The sequence below is a fragment of the Lutjanus erythropterus genome, chromosome 5 (genome assembly GCF_056507025.1).
Source record: "Lutjanus erythropterus isolate fLutEry1 chromosome 5, fLutEry1.hap2, whole genome shotgun sequence".
NCBI classification, from domain to species: Eukaryota; Metazoa; Chordata; class Actinopteri; order Lutjaniformes; family Lutjanidae; genus Lutjanus; species Lutjanus erythropterus.
In genome coordinates, this window is record NC_139321.1 from 11,338,901 (window position 1) to 11,360,318 (window position 21,418).

General features: G+C 39.4%; 1 protein-coding gene across 1 annotated transcript; it reads left to right on the forward strand.

The window, feature by feature from the left end:
* The first annotated feature begins 3,517 nt into the window (after window positions 1–3,517).
* Window positions 3,518–19,741, forward strand: LOC146326517 (LON peptidase N-terminal domain and RING finger protein 3-like). Its single transcript, XM_084718801.1, has 12 exons — window positions 3,518–4,359; window positions 9,795–9,913; window positions 10,037–10,159; window positions 10,281–10,397; window positions 10,498–10,708; window positions 10,804–10,888; window positions 12,331–12,445; window positions 13,673–13,794; window positions 15,712–15,870; window positions 15,972–16,134; window positions 16,321–16,470; window positions 16,859–19,741. The coding sequence occupies exons 1-12, from the start codon at window positions 3,612–3,614 to the stop codon at window positions 17,015–17,017; spliced, it is 2,271 nt and encodes a 756-aa protein (XP_084574927.1). The 5' UTR covers window positions 3,518–3,611; the 3' UTR covers window positions 17,018–19,741.
* Window positions 19,742–21,418: the final 1,677 nt, after the last annotated feature.

The window sequence follows — 21,418 nt, forward strand, 5'->3', positions numbered from 1 at the left end:
GGGTGACATGATTGACTGGTGAGAGGACTATTTATATATATTTATTAAGAGTTATAGATTGTTAGATTATAATGTAATCTGTTAACTATTTTAGATTTTAAAATTAAAACCTTATGTGTTGAAATATGATGCATTTTGTAAATAAAAAACAAAAAACTTTTACATACTATTTAATGAATGAATCTGAAAACTACTGGCTTAAGCTACTCATCATACCAGTAGGACTGTAGCAAAACCTGAGGGTGCATTTTATTGTATATCAATTTAACTTTTGATTTGCAAGACCAAGAATGTGTTATTCATCCTTTAATAGTCTTTCTTTAACTATGAACTTAAATAATGCTACGTGCACCATTTAGTTGCAGCCACCTCATAAACTTTATATACTCATAAGATTCATACATATAATACTAAATCCAGTAATAGCTTTTTAAAGTACTAATGATTTTGTGTTATTAGTAGTAATACTAAAATTGTAGATGCATATTAGGCTACAATACAGTCTTGATTTAATTAAATTCTCAGTGTGTTCACTAAGATGCCACCCAGCATGATTTTTTCTTATTATGCAAACAGTTTTATGTAACAATGACTAGCTAGACGATAAAGTTCTTGTGAGTGACTGTTGCATATCCACATTATCAAACACTCTCAAACGCTCTGTGTCACTGTCACAGTTTCATAAGTCCTCTTGTGTTGATGTAAGTGGTTAAATGAGCCCCGCTGCACCTGCCTCAGGCAACAAGGTGGAGTGACTGAGTGGTGAGATGTCTGCATATTTCCCAGTATTTACAGCGAGGTACATAATAACTCTGTGCCTGCAGTCAGTGTGAGACTGAGTGGTATAGCATCCGAAGATTTGTCAAAGTGAGCAAAATCATTTACATTCTCACATTTCTCTGGGGGTGTTGCATGTGACAACCGGTGTAAACTGTCATCAAAGCTTGCATTATACTCAAACTGCTGCCCGGGTGCCATCGCATTCAGTAGAGCCTTTCTAAAGATAGATGCGTGAAAATTCTGCTTGATCCATACAAGACATAATGGTCATCCTGATTTTCTGGTGCAAAAAAAAAAAAAACTTATGTAAAGCAGTTTTGTGACTGTCACATAACTGCTTCACTTGTCACATAACAGTTGTTCTAGCACTTCGGAGTGGGTCACATATTTGCTGTTTTGCTTGTATAATGATATGAACCTAAACAGAAGGGGGAAGGGCGCTGAAAGTCCACGCCCATGGGTTAATTATTGCGCCATGAGTCTTTGTAACTGCCGCCCCAAATCAGTTTTATAACTAAACCAACAACTCTTAAGAATTCTGACTGTGGCACTAAAAACATACCGCTTGAATGTTTGCTCTGACCTAATTTTCCAAAGAAGGTGCTGGAAAATTTTATACAGTCTGATCCTTGGGTGGTGGCTCTGGTGCTACCTACTGTGTAGATCAAAATGTTCAATATATCAATACAGTTTTTTGGAGCCTGCAAGTCTCAGTACGGGGACAACCACTCCTTTTCTTCTATTTGCTGTTTTTTGTCCTGCAGCTGGGATTGGATATGCTCATGATCCACCTTTCTTACAGCCTCAAAATACACATAAAAACATTTCACATCTTACTAACGTTAATGGTGCTGATAGGTTTCTTATTGTGGCTGTGGTATTTTTATTGGGGACAGACAGATTGCTGATAGATTACAGATTTTTTGCGCATATGACTTGGTCCATAAATATAATTATAGTGTATAGGTGTAAAAGACAGTTCACTCAAATTTAAAGTTCCATGCTATTTATCCATCTAGATAGTTTTGGTGTCAGTTGCTGAGTTTTGGAGATGTCTGCCCTCTCTTGAATATAATGGAACTACATGGCACTCGGCTTGTGGTGCTCAAAGCACCAAAAAAAAAAAAAAAAAAGTCTGACAACAACAACAAAGAAAACTTAATCAGTAATGTCTTGTCTTGTCTAAATGTAGGACCTGTTTTCTTTCAACCAAACTACATCTGCTAACCATATCACCAGACAAAAGGAAGTGCGCATCTCCTCATGGATAAGAAGCTGCAGCTCAGCAGAGGAGGACGCCATTAATATTTAGGTTACACCCAACAGTGTTGTGCACGAACAAGCTAAAAGAGTATTGTTCTTTGATTGTGATCACGTTTTTGGTGAACGGTGAACTGAACAGATCACTTTTCAACAAATAAACAGAGAGAGTAAACAATGCTCGTGTCATCAACTGATAAAAAAGTGTCATGCAGATTTGCAGCAGAGAGAGAGAGCATGCAAAATGAATATGGAGAGAATTGTTGACGTGATATAAAATATAGAAAAAAACATCTTTGATCATGCAGCAGGAGGTGTATGATCTGGACTACACTGCAGACTGGAGTCTCTTTTACAGACATTTTTGCACCTTATTTAGTATGACGCCATTATATAGACTCTAGCATCCTTGGAAGGAGGAGGTACTATTTAAAGAAACAGTTCACCCCAATATCAAAAATACATATTTCTCCCCTGGCCTGTAGTGCTATTTATCTATCTAGATTTTTTTTGGTGTGAGTTGCAGAGTTTTGGAGATATTGTCCGTAAAGATTTCTGCCTTGTCTTAGATATAAAGGGACTAAATGGTCCTGTGGTGCTCAAAGCCCCTAAAATATCTGAAAAACTCAACACCAGTGTCTCTGTCACAAAAATCATGCCCCGGTCACTCGAAATAATTCACAGACACTGTTGTAAGCAGTTTCATGTAGGTACTCTCTGTCTAAGAAAACAGCACCACGGGCCAACGGGAAACATATGTATATTTTTGATTATGAGTGAACTATCCCTTTAAAATAAAATTTTGAAAAATGAAAGAAATAAATGTGAAGTAGTTCATTTGGGGGAATGTGAACTGAACTTTGAGCAGGCGCTTGTTAATGGTAAACTTGCACAACATTGCATCCCGTCCTGTTATGGGAACAAACCACCCATCCATGACAAGATGCACACCTCCTCCTTGGAGTGTGTAGTTCCTTAGAAAAAAAAAAAAAAAAAAAGTAGTTCCATGAAGCTGCTCTCATAACAAGGTCTTAAGTAAACAGGTCATTATTTCTGGAAAGAGACACTGCAGTTCTGCAGCTCACATCAAAGCAATCAGTATAAATAAATTGCACTACAGGCAAGAGTGAAAAATTTAATTTTGATTATGTGGTAAGTTCCTTTATACATGAATCATTTGGATAAACTTCTTGAAATATGATATCAATGTAAAAGTCATTATTTTGTTGGGTTGCCCCCCAGCTCTACTGTCAGTGACCCCTGAATGATGTCCCCCCCCTCCTACCTGGAGCCCCACCTTGACCCACCACCGGTTACTAGAGTCCTAGATGCAGGTCAGACAGGCTCCTGCCCCCTGCCCCGACACTGTTACATGGCAGATTGTTTTGTAACAGTTTTCCTAAACTCGTCCAATGAGAACAGCTGGCCGGTGTCACATGACACAACTTTTACATAACAGTTTTTTTTTTTTCTTGCGCTGCTCCATTGAGAATAATAGCGGTACCTCTTGAGCTGGAGCATGAACGCACAGTGTGGTCAGAGCTCTCCTGCAGCTACAGACGTAAACATGAATGGCAGCGACCACATATGCAGCACGTAGCCTACTGTATGTGAGGGGACAGACTCGACGCAACCCGCTGGGCATGGGGACAGAGAGCGAGAGCATGCTGCAGCTCGCAGCAGAGGCTTTCCAGTCTAAAAACTTCGACCTGGCCGCGGATATCTACGAGTGCCAGCTAGCGGGGCTCGGAGACCCCGGGAGCCGGCAGGAGCTGATGGTGAAGCGGGCTGACGCGCTCGCCTTCGGGGGCAAATTCGCCGAAGCTTTCGCTGTGTACCGGCAAGCCTCGGAGATAGAGAGGCTGAGACCTGCTCACCTGGACAACCTGATAGACTACCTGTCGGGCAGTATCAGGAGGCAGGAGGACGGGGAGAGGACCCCGGTGACAGGAGAGGAGGCGGCCGGGTGCCCCGGCGTCGGTGCCACAGGTAGCGCGCACGAGGACTTCTCCTGTCGGATATGTCTGAGCTTTCTGTTCGAGCCGGTGACTCTGCCGTGCGGACACTGCTTCTGCAAGAAGTGTCTGGAGAGGGAGAGGAAGGAGAGGGAGAGGCCGGTGATGTGCAAGGAGTGCAGGGACAGCTCCAGGGTGGCCGACGTGCAGAGCTACAGGGTCAATGTGGTCCTCAGCAACCTGCTGGCCAAGTGGTTCCCCACCCCGCACCAGGCCGGCCAGCTGCGGCGGGAGGGCAACGGACTGTACGCCGAGAGGAAGATGGAGGCAGCGCTGGAGAAATACAACAAAGCCATAATGATAGGTAGGACACATGAAACTGAAGTCAGTTTACAGTGGCTTTAAAAAACAAACATGATACAGCATTTTTTTTATTTTTATAAAATCAGCTGTTCCTTTTAACTTAAGTGCTTCCCCTCTTAAGTAAAATAAACCCCCTAAACAAATATGTTTCCCCTGGCTTGCAGTGCTATTTATCCATCTAGATATATTGATGTGAGCTGCAGAGTTTTGGAGATCTTGTTGTGGGCACTTTCATGCAGGAACTACTTTTTTCCTGCAGCAGAAGCCACTGGAACTACTTAAGAAAATATCAGAACTACTGTCTTTCTGCTAGAAAGAAAGAAATGTAACCGAGCCATATTGATAGGCGGGACACTTCAACGTTATTTTATATGAAACTTAAATTATTTTGTGGTTTCAGTTTGTGAAACAAGTGTGAGATGGAGCTGCATGTTGCTACTTTAACTTCATGTTTTCTGCTGCTACTCCTCAGTATAACAAGGTTTCTGCTACATAACAGCATGCCAAGTGACTTGTCATGCCTCTGTAAGGGCATAATAAGAGAGTTATAACACATGACTTAGTTTCATAAGTGTGCTATATACACTGTTTGACAGTGGCACACTTTCAGTGGCTGGCTGCCTCAGTCCGCTGGCATCTCGCAGTCCTATCTATCACCATGTGTTGGATAACAGCGTTATGTAGGCTGGGCCAGTGGACCAAACATTGCGTAAGCACGTTACCCGCCTCCCTCAGCTCGCTCATTGTGTAACGTCAAACAATGATTCAGGCAAATGTGGGTCAAGGGTATTATAGCAGGGACATTAATACCAGAGGTTTTATATAGGCAGAGGTGGTATGTTGATGAAACAGGTGATTATCAGTATTTAAATAACCTGTCATATTGATCGGGCAGTTATTAATTAGGGCCAAGAGTCTGGAAGTTAACTTCTTAAAGGGCCAGTTCACCCCAAAATTAAGAATACTGTAGTGCTACTTTTCCCTCTAGGTTGTGTTAATGTGAGCTGCTGAGTTTTTAGAGATATCAGCTGTAGAGACATTCTACCATACAAAGTAGGATCAGAACAATACTGAACTTTTAGGGCGATACAGATATTAGGGAGTAAACAAGTTTTTGATGTTGCTATATCAGCTGATATTTTTTATTGGAAATGTTAATGATTAATCATTAATTGAGCAGATTAAAACCACATTAACCAATAATTAATCAGTCTCTTTTGGTATTCTTTAATCTGGCAGAAACATTTGTTGAATAAGAAAACTTAAAATGGGGGAAAAAAATTAGAGAAATTCAAGGAAAATACTGAAAATGAGAAAATCCTGCATTTTATATCTTATTTATTTTTTATAATGATTGATGGTGAATGAATTGATATTATCATTATCAATTATCGATTGAGGAAAATGCACAAAAAATTGCAACACTATTGCACATACAGGATGTATAATTTATACATAAACATTTTTTTGCAATGATCTGGCAAAAGTGATTAACACTTGTGACAAAGATATAATATGGAGGCAGGATATTTTACAATTTGATAATAAATTTTATTGTCCAAAATGATATCAGGGCACTGAAACTGTAAACTTTCACTGGTATTTTATAATAATTATGAATAAACATAAATTTAAAAAACACAAATAAGACAACATTTATGTTTATATTAAACCTGAGTTAAGAAAAAGCAACAAATAAATATAATCTGCATTATGTTCTGTAAAAAAAAAAAACATACAGACACATACTGATAATAAATATTCTGATACTGATGTAGACTGATATAGCTGTTATAGGCCAATATTGGGACGATAATATTGGACAACTGATGTGTTGATCAGATTCTAATAGAAAGAAAGTTCTTCGTCAAACTGCTCATAACAAGATGTGTGGATTGTCTTGAGTAACGAGGTCATGATTTCCGGAAAGAGACGCTGCTGTTGTTGCTGTTGTTTTTTTGTTTTCTTTGCACTTTGAACTCCACAAGCAGAAGGCGGACGTCTCTATCTCTACCAAACTCGGCAACTCCCACCAAAACATTTTAGATGAATAAACAGCACTACAGGTCAGAGAAAAAAAATTGTATTTTTGCTTTTGGGGTGAACTTTTCCTTTCAGAGATCAATGTCCCACATACATAGTACACTGGTTTCTATGATTGATGCAGCAATTGAAATGTATTCTTACAATAAAAGTCCTCACAGTGGACGACTGAATTGGAGAGTCTCCTCTAACACAGGCAGCAGAGGTCTTTCATTACCGGGATACTTGTCCTGACCTTATTTGACTTTATGGTTACAGTGCAGCGGCTCGGGCACTTTTCAGGCTGCTTGTGTAAGTTTAGAGTCACTTATTGTTTCGATCATAGTTGAAGCAAGTTATAAGTACACCACAGTTTCCCTGGCCGATCAGCTGACAGCTGATAGGAGCATCATTTCGAGTTGCGTAAGGATTTTTTTTAGCCACATCAACATATCTGTACAGCGGGTCCCCACCAGTGTTTATCTGCCAGCTGCTGCAGTGTAGCCGCTTACACACCAATAATTGACTGTTGTTGAGCTTGGGAGCTCCCAGAGTAATAGGACAGGCTGTTTGCAGGTCAGCTTGTGCACCACAATGTTATTCAAAGTGTTTCTGCATGGTTTGTAGGGATGTAACAAGGCCAAAAAAGTATGACAATGCCACAATAAAAAAATCCATGATACAGAATTTTTTGTTTTCATAAAAGTAGTTTTCCCTTTTAACTTAAAGTGTTTCTACTTTTTTATTTAATAACATATAATTAAAGAGACAGTTGACCCCAAAATCAAATATGTATGTTTCCCCTGGCCTGAAGTGCTTTTCATCCAGTAGTTCTGGTAGATTCTACTGCAGAAAGAAAGTAGTTCCTTCATTAAACTGCTCTCAACAAGGCCTGTGGATTATCTTGACTAACTGGGTCATGATTTTTGGAAAGAGACACTGGTTTTGAATTTTTCAAATGTATATTTTGAGCACCACAAGCTGAGTGCCATTCAGTACCCATATATAGTATATTGGAGAGAAGGCAGACGTCTCCATGGCTGATATCTCCAAAACTCGGCAACCCACACCAAAATAATATAGATGGGTAAACTGAATTATAGGCCAGGGGCAAAAAAAGAGTATTTTTGATTTTAGGGTCAACTGTGTCTTTAAAGTGGCAGAAAACTGTCTTATGCAATTGTCTCAGGCAATGAATGTTTGAATTATGTATGTACAACTGCAAAACAAACATAATGCAGCCGTTAGAAGCAGTACATTTTTAATATATAATAAAAGAAAATAATTAACCATGCAATATCAGAGTAGATATTGTCTCTATTCAGAACGGCATTGAGACATTTTTATTGCGACAGTATATTGTTACATCCATAATGGTTAGCAAATATCTTTTGATAAATAATTGTTAACAAAGAATTAAGTAACTGTCTTATTTTGAAAGGACCAGCAAACTGCAGTGATTTGCAAAATTGGCCTGTAGTGGATGTTGATCTTTGATCCTGGTGGAGGAGTGAGAGGCAGCCTTAATAACTGTATCATTCTGACTCATTTTTGGCACACAATTTCTAATGGAACAACCCAGCTAAAGAATTTGTGCAGATTAGTTTGTGAGCTGAATCTCAGCAAAGCAAAACAAGGGGCAGTGCCTGTTGTACTCACAGAGCCTGTTGTGTACACTACCCTGTTAATCACTGTATTATATAGAAATATATTTTTAGCTCTTAAACAAGGTCCGTAGTGTTTTTACTGAAATGCTTGTGCATGTTTCTGCAAGAACCCGGTAGCAAAGATCTTGTCCCTGTGGGGTTAACCTCATATTACAGGGTTAAGACAAAGCTTTGGATTTAAATGCGGTGTTGGATCTAGGTTAATATTAGGCTCAAGGTTGTGTTTAGGCATGCAGCAGCTTTTGTTAAGGTAAGGGTGAGTCTCCAGGGAATTAATGCAAGTCAGTACAATGTCCTCAGAGTTATAATTAGCTCAGGTCTGTGTGTGTGCGTGTGTGTGAGTGTGCAACAAAGCAGCTTTGTTGGAAATAAGCACTGTGCAGTAAATACTGTACTTGACAATTCTCTGAAGTCTTTGAAATTGTCATGTAAAACAGTACTTTTCCCTTGGGGCGTCTCCTATCGATTTACTACACGTTCCTGTACTAAATCCAGGCAGATATTTTCCTCTGATCCCCATAGGGCTAACTGCGACATTTGCATAAGTTTTTATAGTTATGAAACCTGGAATGTGGGTGACCTTGATAATGCTGCATGGTTTTGTAAGGCAGCACTTTTTTTCATAACACGTTTTGTAATATGGAAACTGATCCACTTTAAACATTCCTCCTTTCACATATAACTTGAAAGCTTATATCACCGGTGAATGCAGCCTTTTATGGCATAAAATAAACAAGTGAGGCCATGCTTTTTTTTTTTTTTTCCTTTTGAAGCTCTGCAGTGTGTTGTGAAACAGTTGCCTCAGTATGGAGGTCATGGATCTTAGTATGGGTATGTAAAGGTTTTAAGTTTGAAAAAGGAGGGCTGAAACTAATCAATAATTGGAATTAGCGAAGTTGTTGCTTAGTTGATTTGCAAAGAAGTTATTTACAACTATTTTGATAAGAAATTATTGTTAAAATCATTATTAAGCAAAAAAAAATTAACTGTTTCCAGCTGGACAAATGTGAGAGTCTGCTGTTTTTCTCTGTTTTACGTCTTTGTAATTTTAATATCTTTTGGTTATAGATTGTTGGTCAGACAAAACAATCAATTTGAAGATGTTTCTTTGGGCCGAGCGAAATTCTGATGGTAATTTAAAAAACAGCTTTTTGATATTTTAAATACTAAAAACTAGCGTTGCATGATATGGTAAAAAAAAAAATATTATACATATTGTGATTATTTTGACATATATTGTGACAGAATTCACTATTAGTGGGAATTACAATTTTTGGATCAGAACATCTAATTGAATTGAACTGATTGATATACATATATGCTGAAAAAATATATCAATAGAATGATCAGTAATGAAAATAATTATTATTTGCTGCTTAATTTGTCTATTTCATTCTATTTAGGTCTGCAAGTAACAATTATTTTTATTAGAATTCAGTCTACTCTTCATTTTTTTTCAAATAACTGATTTATTGTTTGGTCCATAAAATATCAAACAACAGCAAAACATGTTAAAAATCTTTAAAAGTGTTTTATTTTCAGATTAATAATCAAGATTCAAAGTTAATCAGTTTACAAAGATATAACGTGGAGAATGTCCTCTTTATTTTAGAGGCTGAATAAAACAATTAATTATCAAAATAGTTTTAACAATACTTAACCCTGCAACAATTTAACACTCTATGGTTGTCGAGAACTACCTAACTACCTAACTGTCTGTACTAACTATCCTTTCTCTCCTCCTCAGCACCCACGGACCATATACTGTTCAGTAATCGCTCCCAGATCCACTCCAGTCTCAAACACTATGACAAGGCTCTGAGAGACGCTGAGGTGGCCTGCAGGCTCATGCCTCATTGGTCCAAGGTATGGCAGACCACTGTGGCTTTGTTCAGCTCCATTATAAAAGATACCTAAGAGTCAGTTCATGTTAAAATGTAAAAATAAGTAAAATGTAAAATTAGTGATTTATCTTCCTCCTGCCTGCAGGGTCATGTTCGTAAGGCCCAGGCCCTGGTGTCGCTGGGCAGGACGGAGGAAGCTCTGAGAGAGTACCTAGTCTGTCTGTCCGTGGAGCCGGACTGTAGACTAGCCAAGACTGAAGTGTACAAGGTAAATACAACAGTAGTATCATAATAGGGATTGCATTGGGAATTGTCATATTATCGTAAATGCCTGCATGCATTTATGAGAATACAGAATAATCACATTATTGTCTGTTTTCTCCTCTCAGCTCCTCAGTGATCTCCTGGCTCCAGTTACTGATCAGGTCCCTGAACACATCTCAGACTACTCCAATGTACTGTCTTTTAGAGCGCACATCAAAAGCAGCATCAGCGCTCCCTCCCAGGTGAGAGCTGCTCCGTCTCTGGTAGTCAGCAGTTTAAAAAAAGCATGACATACATGAGGTTTCATTAACCTTTCCTCCTTAATCCCTTTCCCTCTCCCAGACCTTTAGTCCCAGCCTGTTGTCGTCAGAGTTCCTCGCTCCTCCTGCACCTGAGAGGCCGGAGGGATGCGAGGTCAAAGGTCAGGGAGAGCCTGAGGTCAGGAGGTTGGGCCATTGTTTGATCCTCAAGCGGAAACGGAAGAGCACAGAGGAGGAGGAGGAGGAGAAAGGAGGACAGGAGCGGAGCGACGATACTAAGAGATCCAAGACCGGTGAGCGCAAACACATGTAGCTGAGTAACACATGCACGCTCGCTCTGTTAGCAGGATATGTATCTTATTTTGTATTCAATAATTTCGCCTTTCAGAGCCAGCAGAGGCGACAGATTCTGTGAGTTCTGCGGTCGGTGACGTCTTGGACCCGACAGATCTGGAGTGTTCTCTCTGTATGAGGTAAGATCAGCTTTACAGTTTCCTTCAGACATAAGACTTTATAATACCAGTCATACCACTGTGCTGTAAATCAATTAGAAGTTATGTAATGTGTGCAAAGTTGCTACTGACAGTTGTATTGCCTGTAATAAAATGATGTGACATACAGTAGCTTTCAGTACATCGAAATGCAGCCTGTGAGAAGGGAATTAGAGATGTTCCGATACCATCTTATCCTTCCCGACACCGACTCCGATACTTTAACTTTGCATATCAGCTGAAACTCAGCAGCCCATACATATAAGAAGAGTGTCACAACTCCAATATTAAAATGAAATATTGATCGAAATGTGCGTTCAAATCGAAATCAAAGCCAAAATCTGTGATTCTGCTAGTATTTTTTTTCTCGACCCCTGCCTACACTGCCGATATCCGACACATCAGAAGAAAAAAACAATGGTTGTGACATGATTAAACAAACAAATATATACAGAGAATGACTAGAACAAAACTTCGCCATCCTGGGGGTTGTGGGCTTAATAAAGTACATAATAACAGATTGGTGCATAGACTCGCGTCGCGTACTTGCCGATACTGATACCAGGATTTCGGCCAGTATCAGGAGCATTTTCCAATACTGGTATTGGTATCGGAACAACCCTAAATTGAATTAATGTCTTTATTTTGGCTTGTATGTTTGAAAACCAGACAGCAGACATTAACATCTGAACTTTGTATTTGCAATTATGTCTGCAGGCCAATATTGTACATTGTACAATCGCAACCTCCGGGGCTGAAAAATGAAGCCAACGCTGAAGTGCCAAAAGTTCCTCAAAAGGCCACTTGAAGGTGGCTTCAAAAGCGAGTCAGTCCCCATAGACCCCCGCATTAAAATACCCAAAAATAAACATATTTACAGCCCGATAAACAAAGGTTTTGGTCTCTATAGCTAATTTTCCTGTTCATGACAAATGTACAGGCAGTGAATTTTTATATAACTCACCTGTTTAAATTAAAGTTTAAAATTATGCATAATTAAGGCGAGAGGTGGGCACCATCACAGAGAGCCAGCTGCTAGGTAGTCGCTTCATTCGTTCACCTAAGCTCCACGTCTTTGCCCATTTTCGGATTAGCCAGGAGTTAGAAAAGCACTGTCAAGATGGCGAAGACCGAAGCCACCACACTGTGAGCTTCACGATGGCTCTTCAGAAACCTATGGGTGACCTCACGGCTCCTACACCACTACGTCCATGTTTCATTCAGTCTATGACATTGTCTAATTGTACATTACATAAAATAGTGAAAAAAAATGGTGAAACCAAATGCTAAATATTCTCTGGTTTCAGCTTCTCAAATGTGTGTTTGCTGCTTTTCTTTGTCACATATCATGAATATCTTTGGGGTTTTCGGTTGCACAAAAAAAAAAAAGAATTTAAAGCCATGTCACCTTGTTTCCCACGCAGGCTTTTCTATGAGCCAGTGACGACGCCATGTGGTCACACGTTCTGTCTTCAGTGTCTGGAGAGATGCCTGGACCACAACCCAAAGTGTCCACTCTGTAAAGAGGAGCTTTCTGAGGTAATACTTCTCTATGTGTTCTTACATACGTGGCACCTTTCAGTGTGAGCTAAACCAAACCCGGCTGGGATGCACCTACTGATCAAACATTTTCTGATACCACTCAGGTTTGTCTCTCTTTTCCCCAAATTTAAAATCTGTTGACCTCATTGTTAAACTCATTTGGGTCATCTTTATGTAAGGTAACATGATACCACGGATTGCTATGGAACTAAAAACAGAGTTGGTGACCTGCCATGACTGTAATGAATGTAACTGATAGTGGAAATCTTCAATTTTCTGACGGCATTGACGCAGAAACTGTCATGGCCGATAGCCGATCACTTACTGTAATTAGGTCACTATTGGGGCAAATGGGGATCTGACGTATTGGAATGGTGCATCCCTACAGTAATGAAGATGATAAATAAGATTATGTTATGAGACAAATATAGAGCAGGTCTTAAAGTGGCAATCTCAAACGTTTTCATCTTGGCTGATTTGGCAACACCTGTAGTTACCAGTGGTAACAGCAAATGTAGTTTAACAGCTTACTGGCAAACAAAGATTTCTGGGGATGGCAAAACAAACTGTTATCATTTTAATAAGGAAGTTGGACAATATTGGGCTTTTTCCATCATTCTGTGAGCAACGATCTGATGTTATGCTTCACGCAACATGAGTCTGTGAACAGCTGAGAAGTTGGCGGTGTGCAGCTTTTCACCTGCAGGTCTTCATCTAACAGCTCACTGTGGTTGCCCCTTCTTGTTCTATTACCTGCTGCAGTATTTCAAACTGATCTGCTGTCAACAAATGCCGACAATGACCATTGTCTTCTTTTGTAGGCGTAGTTTTGATAGCGGTAAGTGCGAAGCTTACTGGCAAACATATTGCATATCCTTTGACTAATTCATAGTACAAGTCAACTCGAGTTTCGACAGCTAAATGCTGTTACTGTGAAGCTGCAGCAGTCGGAAATGTTTGGTTCACATCAGCAGTCGCTAATGTTGCCACAGACACCCAATTCATAATACTACAAATATATAAATAATGCAGAATACTTTAATCAGTAGGCCACAGGCTCAGTCGCCACTGTTTTTCCTCATTTGACAACTTAGCAGACATTTATCAGAATGAAAATCCTCAAGATTTCCACTTAAACAATGGATGTTGTTGAAAACGGTCTCTCCATGTTTTTGCCACTGTAAACATATTTCTGATTAAGTCTGTTTCTGTATCTCTCTCCAGTACCTGGTCCAGAGGCAGTACTGTAAGACAGTATTGATGGAGAACCTGATATCTAAGTATCTTCCCTCTGAGCTCATGGAAAGACAGAAAATTCACCAGGAAGAGATGGCTGAGCTCTCCAAGTAAGTGTGTGTCCCCTTCTCCACTGTAGCTTTGTCAGGCTTTACTTGTTCTTCATGCGTTATTTAGTCTGTTTTCTTTTCTGCTGTCAAATCTTATTTTCTGTATTCTTTATTCTTTTTTTTTTTTGGCTCCCCATTGGCTTTCACAAGAGTGGTTGCTTTTTCTCCCTGGGGTCCACATAAATAAATCACATTATACAAACACTGACAGTAACAACAACCACAGACAAAACAACAAAAATACAAAGGATGACAGACTCCCATCAGTCTAGCCTGTTATTACATATTTAAAAGTGAAAGCAATTAAAATATCAGATAACTTGAGCAGTGCATGTACAGCAGTCATCAAATAAGCTAATCAGTTAGATGCCAAACTAAACATTAGAGCAGGTGGCATTGTTTCTGTTTTGTGGTGGTTCCAAAGGTTGGAGGCTCTGCAGATGACTGATTTTTTAAGCTGATTTGTTTTGGGCTCATGAAGTTCAAGATGACTCATTGTGATATGTCTGCTATGATGATTATGTGATAAACCTTTCTGCACAAGTTGAAAATGTCCAGTTTACTTTAAAACCGGTTTACTGTAAAACTCCCTCAATAGTCAACCATGACAGACCGCAGTGCACATTTAGGACTGTAGTTTTAAAGGAGCAGTTATAAACTAGTCTTGCAGCTCTTATTTTGTAGGAGCTGGAGCTTTTTGGTATTTTTTTAGCTTCACAGGACCACACAACCATACACGACCCCTAGGTGTGAAAGAAAAAATGCCTAATTGATGGTGATAACAAGGGGGAGGCTTCTGGGTGATCACAATACCCTGCCCCATTTTACAACAATAACATCTATGTTCTGACCATGCCAAGCAATCATTGATTATTTTCATAACTTGTTACAGGAGTCCCTGACAAACATCCCTCTTAGTGCCAAAGACAATGCACTTTGTCCTGGATACATTCAAGATCAATTTATTTTCTCTTACCCAGTCAGACACAAATTTTTGATTCACTGCATAATACTTCCTGTAGTTCTTTCCATGTTAACAGTACTGAACATGGCTGAGTCATCTGCATACAGTACCACATTTGCCTCTTCCAGGACACGGGGCAGATCAATGGTGAAATAGAAAATAGTAGTGGCCCCAGGCAATTGCCTTGTGGGACTCCACAGGATAGATCTTTGCTTTCTGAGAGGCTACTATTAAAAAAGAGTTAGAGTTAGTTCTGTGACAAGCTCTGTATGCATGTCGTGATTTTGTAATAAGGTCACTGCTTAGAAAATAGTGTTGAGTTAGATTGAAAAGAGTCCTCTCCAGTCTTTTGCTGAATACTGGCAGTAGGTTAATGGTCTTACTGTTTGCCCCAGAGAGTGCAGCCTCTTAATGTTTTGGCAGTGGTATGAGTTTTGATTCTTTCCATTGTGCGTGGCGGCACACAGACTGTTAAAAATATGACATATGGAGTAAGATAAATATCTGGCTGCAACTTTGAATAGTGTGCCATCCATATTGTCAATAAATGGATGTCAGTACCTACCTACAGCTGACATAACCATAACTATGTGAATATCTTCTGTTGTTTGACCTACTGACCTACTGTGGATTACGCATGTCTGACCCACTGACCTCTTAGCATACATGAGGTCAGGCATCGAGTATCACTTCCTGGAGGCTGTAGCAAACTTCTCTCTCCAATAAATCGCCTCTCTTATGCACAGCAGCCAGTGCTGTGTTGGCATTTGGCCCGAAGATCATTTGGGATTACTGGTGCAGATGAAGCTGTATTTTCTTTTGTAATCATTTCAAAGACTTTTCATTCATGAGATTGAAAGTTCATTCTTGATTATGAAAAGAAATCAGACATGTTATGTTTCCTCTGCTGTTCTCTATTAAACACACTCTCCTTTACTGTTGTTTCTCTTCAGTCTTAACAAGAATGTGCCTATATTCGTGTGCACCATGGCCTTCCCCACTGTGCCGTGTCCTCTCCATATCTTCGAGCCCTGCTACAGACTGATGATTCGCAGATGCATGGAGACAGGAACCAACTGCTTTGGCATGTGTCTGGGAGACAACCTCAAAGGGTCAGTGCTGGGAAGGTACCTGTGTGGGTTTGCTCATGTGTCATTGAGTATGTTTCCGAGACGTCTAACCCCGTGTTCTCTTCCTCCTCCTGTCCCTCCAGGTTCGCAGACTACGGGTGCCTGCTGGAAATCCGTGACGTGAAATTCTTCTCTGACGGCCGTTCAGTTGTGGACACCATCGGCAGACGGAGGTTTAAAGTCATTAACCATCAAGAGAGGGATGGATACAACACAGCTGACATAGAGTACCTGGAGGATGTTACGGTATGAGGGGGCTGGAGGTGTGGGTGGGTGGAGGGAGAGGGTAGGAAAGGAGGAGAAGGACAGGACAGATGTGGAGTAGCTTGGAAATGCAGAGTTAGCCAAAGAAGGATGGTTGATTTTAAAGAACTACAGAGAGATGTTATAGCTCAAAGGTGTGCGTGTGTGCACGTTAATGCGTGTGTGCAGGTGGAGGGCATGGCAGAGCAGGAGCTGCAATCTCTGCATGACGCGGTGTACGACCAGGCCCTGGTGTGGGTCAACTCCCTGAAGCGCGAGCAGAAGGAACGTATTGAAGGACACTTTGGACCCATGCCTGGAAAGGACTCTGTACTTCAGGTACAGACACAAATAATTTACAACATCACACTTTTTACTTTAATTATTTAACCATCTGTGGTGCATGGTTCTTTTAAAATAGTTTTTTCACATGGGAATATGGGGCTTTTTTCATATATCTATCAGGATTCTAGTTGAACTGTTGGTGTACTACATGATGCAGCATCCCTTTAAAACATGTTTTATATAGATAGATAGATATTATTGGAGCCCAGAGCAAAAAGGGGTGGGACTTAGGAAGGGTCAGTTCATTCATTCTAAGAGAAAACAATTAGGCTAGTTATGTAAAACTAAATATAAGTCAGAATTTTCCTTTAACATTATTTCTACTTTATTTTGTTTTTAAACTCTTCTCACATTGTCTCCTCTTTTCTCCTCCTCCCTTCAGACCAGTCCTAACGGTCCCTCGTGGTGTTGGTGGCTATTAGCCGTTCTTCCGTTAGAAGGCCGAGCCCAGCTGCCGTTCCTGGCCCTCACCTCTCTGAAAGATCGGCTCAGCGGCATCCGCAAGGTGCTGCTCCTCATGGCCCACAGCAGACACCGGTGACATGCTCTCAACGAGCCACCTGGAAAGATGCAGTAAAACACCTGCCCCGCACACACCCTCCTCCAAAGCAGCAGTTGACCTGCTGCTCTTCCTTTTGATGCACAAAGAACTGATGTTGACGTCGTTGCACCTTCGCTGTTGTAGCATCGCCTGTTCAGAAAGCAGCGCTGGACTCCATCGACACAACAGCAAACTTTAACTTAAAAAAAAGCAGCAACAAAGATGCTTTAGATCTAAATATCTTCCATGCATAATAATGTCATCACACCATACAGAAAAACCAAGAGTTAAGCTACGTTCAGACAGGAGGGAACTCTTCTGAAGATGACTGACATTACAATTTACACATGATTTCATTTGGGTTTAATGTTGGATGTCACTGTATCAATGCTAATACGCACATGCTAAATGTTTTTGTCCAACATCTCTGTGTGTACAGCAGCAAGTAGTGGTGCTGATATGTCTTCATTTGTCTTCTGTTGCCTTTCTGGCCCTCCTCCATTTTTTGTTGTTCTACGTTCTTCTTCTTACAAACAAAAAAATCCCCCGACTTTACTTTGCAGTCTGATATGAGTGATTGAACTGAGCAGTCTGTCTGAACATGGCTTTTAAAGCAAACACAGACAGTTCAGAATCACACAAATACATCGACTGCAAGTGGCAACTGCCATTAATCCAACCAATCAGTATCCCCAAACTGTACGTCTTTAAATATACTCAGAAATTCTGCAAGAGACCAAATAAAGAACTTGTCTTTTTGTGTAAATTCACTCACAACAGCTGAGCGAATAATTACAATAATACTGGTCACATATGATTAATTATTATAAGTGACTGAAACTATAATGTGGGAAATTTTCACATCCATTGATTGAAATCTTTGTAAATGGTTTTACCATTAATACGTTAGACTTTTACAGAAAATCTTTGTGTTTACTAGTTTGCCCTTTACAGCATAAGTTCAACAATAATCACAGCTATTCTGTCTTCCTTGCTACCCTTCAACTCCGCCCCTGTTTGACTCTAAATCCTGCAGCTGAATAACTACGGACTGAACCTTTACATTGGCGTGCTTTAAGGCTCTTTTTCTTGTATTTTATTCATCCATTTTTTTATGTTGGATTTTTTTCCATTATTTATTTTGTCATTATTTATGCATGCAGTGACATTGTTTACATTTCACAGAAAGAGATGCCGAGCTGCTCATTTTCCAAAGGCTGTTTTTTTTTCCTTTATACATTTGACCCCAAACATCAGCAATAAAACCCTGTTAGCTGTTGGAAAAAAAAAAAAGTCCAAAAGTTATAAAACACGCACAAAAAGACCAGTTACAGAATCGAGGGAGGGTAACGACTGCACAGGGCAAACTCTGGAAAATAGTTGAGGGCAGATTGTCTCCCAGACCACCTATTTTTAGATCACTGGTGACCCAAATTTTTGTATTATTTTTATTGGCCTGTCACAATTCGAGCTTTGTTGACTTAAACATATTTGAATCCCCTCGCTGTCAGCAGAGTCTCTTCAGCTGAGATACTCAGAGCCCGTCAGTAATACAGAGAGCAACATCTGGATTTCTGATACCATTATGTCATAAGTGTATTTATTCAGTATTTATTCTGACTTATTTTGCACGTCCACTTTATGTAAGGGAAAGAAACAGGCCTCAGGATAGAAGTCAGGATATTTAAGTATTTGAATGAACAGAATAAAGTTAAGTCTTATGTTGGATGAATTGGTAAAAGGTCCCTTTGTGTAAACTTATTTGCATCGTCTAGCAGGCCAACACTACTGCAAAAGATCTCCATTCATGAGTTTGATGGATGTATGTTATGAGTAAAGGCCAGTGCCTTCTAGCTAAGTAGTTAATTTTTTTCCCCTTTATTGAGATTTGTCCACTCGATAATGATTTTCACAGAAAGGCAATGAGTTTAAATGGGAATAAAACAAGAGAAACACATTTTTAAAAGACCCACAAATGTATTTCTGCGAGAAAAAAAAAATCTGTTTTACCGAGGCCTTGCTGATGTCTGTGACATGACTGTTTTTACACGGCGAAAGCTCACCTCCAGAAAATATGAGAGATTGTTGAGCTTTGCCTTCAAAATCTTTTATTTTATATACATGTGTTTGATTTTACATGTTTCTATGTCAATCAGGTTCTTTGTATTTTATAATTTTCTTCACTTTCTGGAGTGTTTGTGTCTCCTTAGTTCATGTGTCATAGTACAGAGAGTGTCGTGTCAGATCACCCACATTTATTATTTTGTATTGAAAGGGCCAAAGCCATGTAAAGCTATAAAATGGAGAAGCTGACAAAGTGTAATACTACAATTTTTTAATATTTTCTCCATAATTCATATTTTATTGTTCCATTATTTGAGCTTTTTATTTTTTTTTTTTCACCACAGTTGTTACAGTTGGAAGATGTTTGTCTAAAATAACTGGGTTAATTTATCTCTTCTCTTCAAGTATTAAAAATTGCCCCAGTAATGTTTGTTTATATTGTAACTGGTAACCATTGACATGAGTCAGCTCAAACTGGGCAGGAAAGGGAAAAATCATCAGTCAAATATAACCATCTTCAGTGTAAAAGCATATCACGGATATTTCAGATTCAGTAACAAATGTATTTCCTCAAAGATGTAAAGGGAAAATCCACCTGAAATTAAATGCTTTTCCTGTTATTAGTAAATCAGTAAAAGTTCCCAAACAAAACGGTTAAAACTTCATTGAATCAGTTCATCATTGATGTTTTGTCTGAGGATGTCACACGAGGAGCCGATGTTTTTTCTAACTTTTGAGTTCCCAAGCATGATGCCAAATTGGATTTTGGCTTGAAATTGATATCTGTGAATTATTGCTCATCTGTGACAGCAGTTCCAGTGCCTTAAGTTGGACTTCTTCCATTTTTACTTTAATGGATAAACTGCATTGGCAACTACGGTAATGTTTAGTGCGATAACCTGGGCTTCCCTAAATAACATCTTACAACTACTCAGTCTGAATTCATCTCACGCACTGTAACTTATAGCATTGGATTTTCTTCTCATAGAACAATTAAGTCCAAACCTCTTTTACTAATCACTTTAAATACAGTTGTAAAAGTATTTAGTTACAATTTGTTCTGCACGGTCAACTTCTGTCAGTCAAAAAAAGATCTAAAATATCAAAAATGGCTTCTGCTAGGGGCTATTTTATCTTACAGGAATGCCTGCACCTTCCGGGAAATGGGCTTATTAGCTGTAGATGAGGAGATCAATACCACTCTCATGCCCAATAAGCCTATTTAAGTGTCAAAGTATACTATACTATAATTAGACAAACAGGATGTGTAGGATTTCTTGGAGCCAGGTTACATAATGGATGGTTCAAATTAATTTGTTAATTATTTATCTCAGCACAAACAACACCACCGCGGTCCGATATGTTCGTCACTGATGAGTCTCCGTTTGCTTGGATTCTCACGGAGATGATTTCAGACGAGAAGATGTTAATTAGGAAACAGCTCAGGTTATAAGCTATGACCCAGCTGGGACATGAACTGAACTGGCATTTGCCAATTGTAATAACTGAATCATTGAATTCTTTGGATTCTGTTGAATTGAACTGAAGAATTCAGCTGAATTTAATTATTTGGATTCTACTAAGATCTTTAAAATTCTGAAATAATTACTGAATTCTTGCTGTTGCGGCTTGATGGTATCATTTTGACAATTTGTAGCAGTCAAGACATATTGAGACTTATTCAGACAATTGAATTGAAACTTACTGAATTGAATCAAAACAAGCTGAAGAATCCAACTAAACTGAATTCTTTGGATTCTACTAAATATAATTAATTCTGTTGAATTCTCTTTCTAATTCTCAAGGATTTATTGAATTCTAAAAGGTCAGGATGGGTATAATTTTGACATTTTGTAGCACTCCAATCTCATGATAACTTTGATCATGCCGACTGCTGGCACTGACGCCAACTTCTCCTTTTTGCGTCTTAGTGTCAGTGGGTCAATAGAGCATCCCAGAGTTGCTCACAAACACTGAGCCGTAGGTTTGTGCTCGGAAAACAGCAAAAATAACAACAACGCAGACGTAGGAGAAGTTGGGTCTTTTTGTCATCAAACTATGCAAAAAAAAAGCATGATGGTGAATTATTGCCTGGTGATATGTTGACCTTTCAGAATTCAATCACTGACCTTTTGAAGAAGTGCAACTACCTCTGGCGTCCTCCTAGAGCACTTCACATAGAGAGAGAGGGAAAAATATGCTTCCTAATCGTGTTGTTTTCCTGTTATTGTTGTTTATTCTGTGCTGAAAGTGTACTTTGATAGTCTAAACAAATAATAGATATAATCTGTGGTCAGAAATGTCTTTTTTTTTTTTTCAAATTTGTGCCCATGTTAA

Coding starts and splice junctions, on each gene's coding strand:
- LOC146326517 (XM_084718801.1), top strand. CDS start 3,612: ATGGCAGCGACCACATATGCAGCACGTAGCCTACTGTATGTGAGGGGA. Junction 10,160..10,280: donor CCAAGACTGAAGTGTACAAG/GTAAATACAACA, acceptor TTCTCCTCTCAG/CTCCTCAGTGATCTCCTGGC. Junction 10,889..12,330: donor GAGTGTTCTCTCTGTATGAG/GTAAGATCAGCT, acceptor TTTCCCACGCAG/GCTTTTCTATGAGCCAGTGA.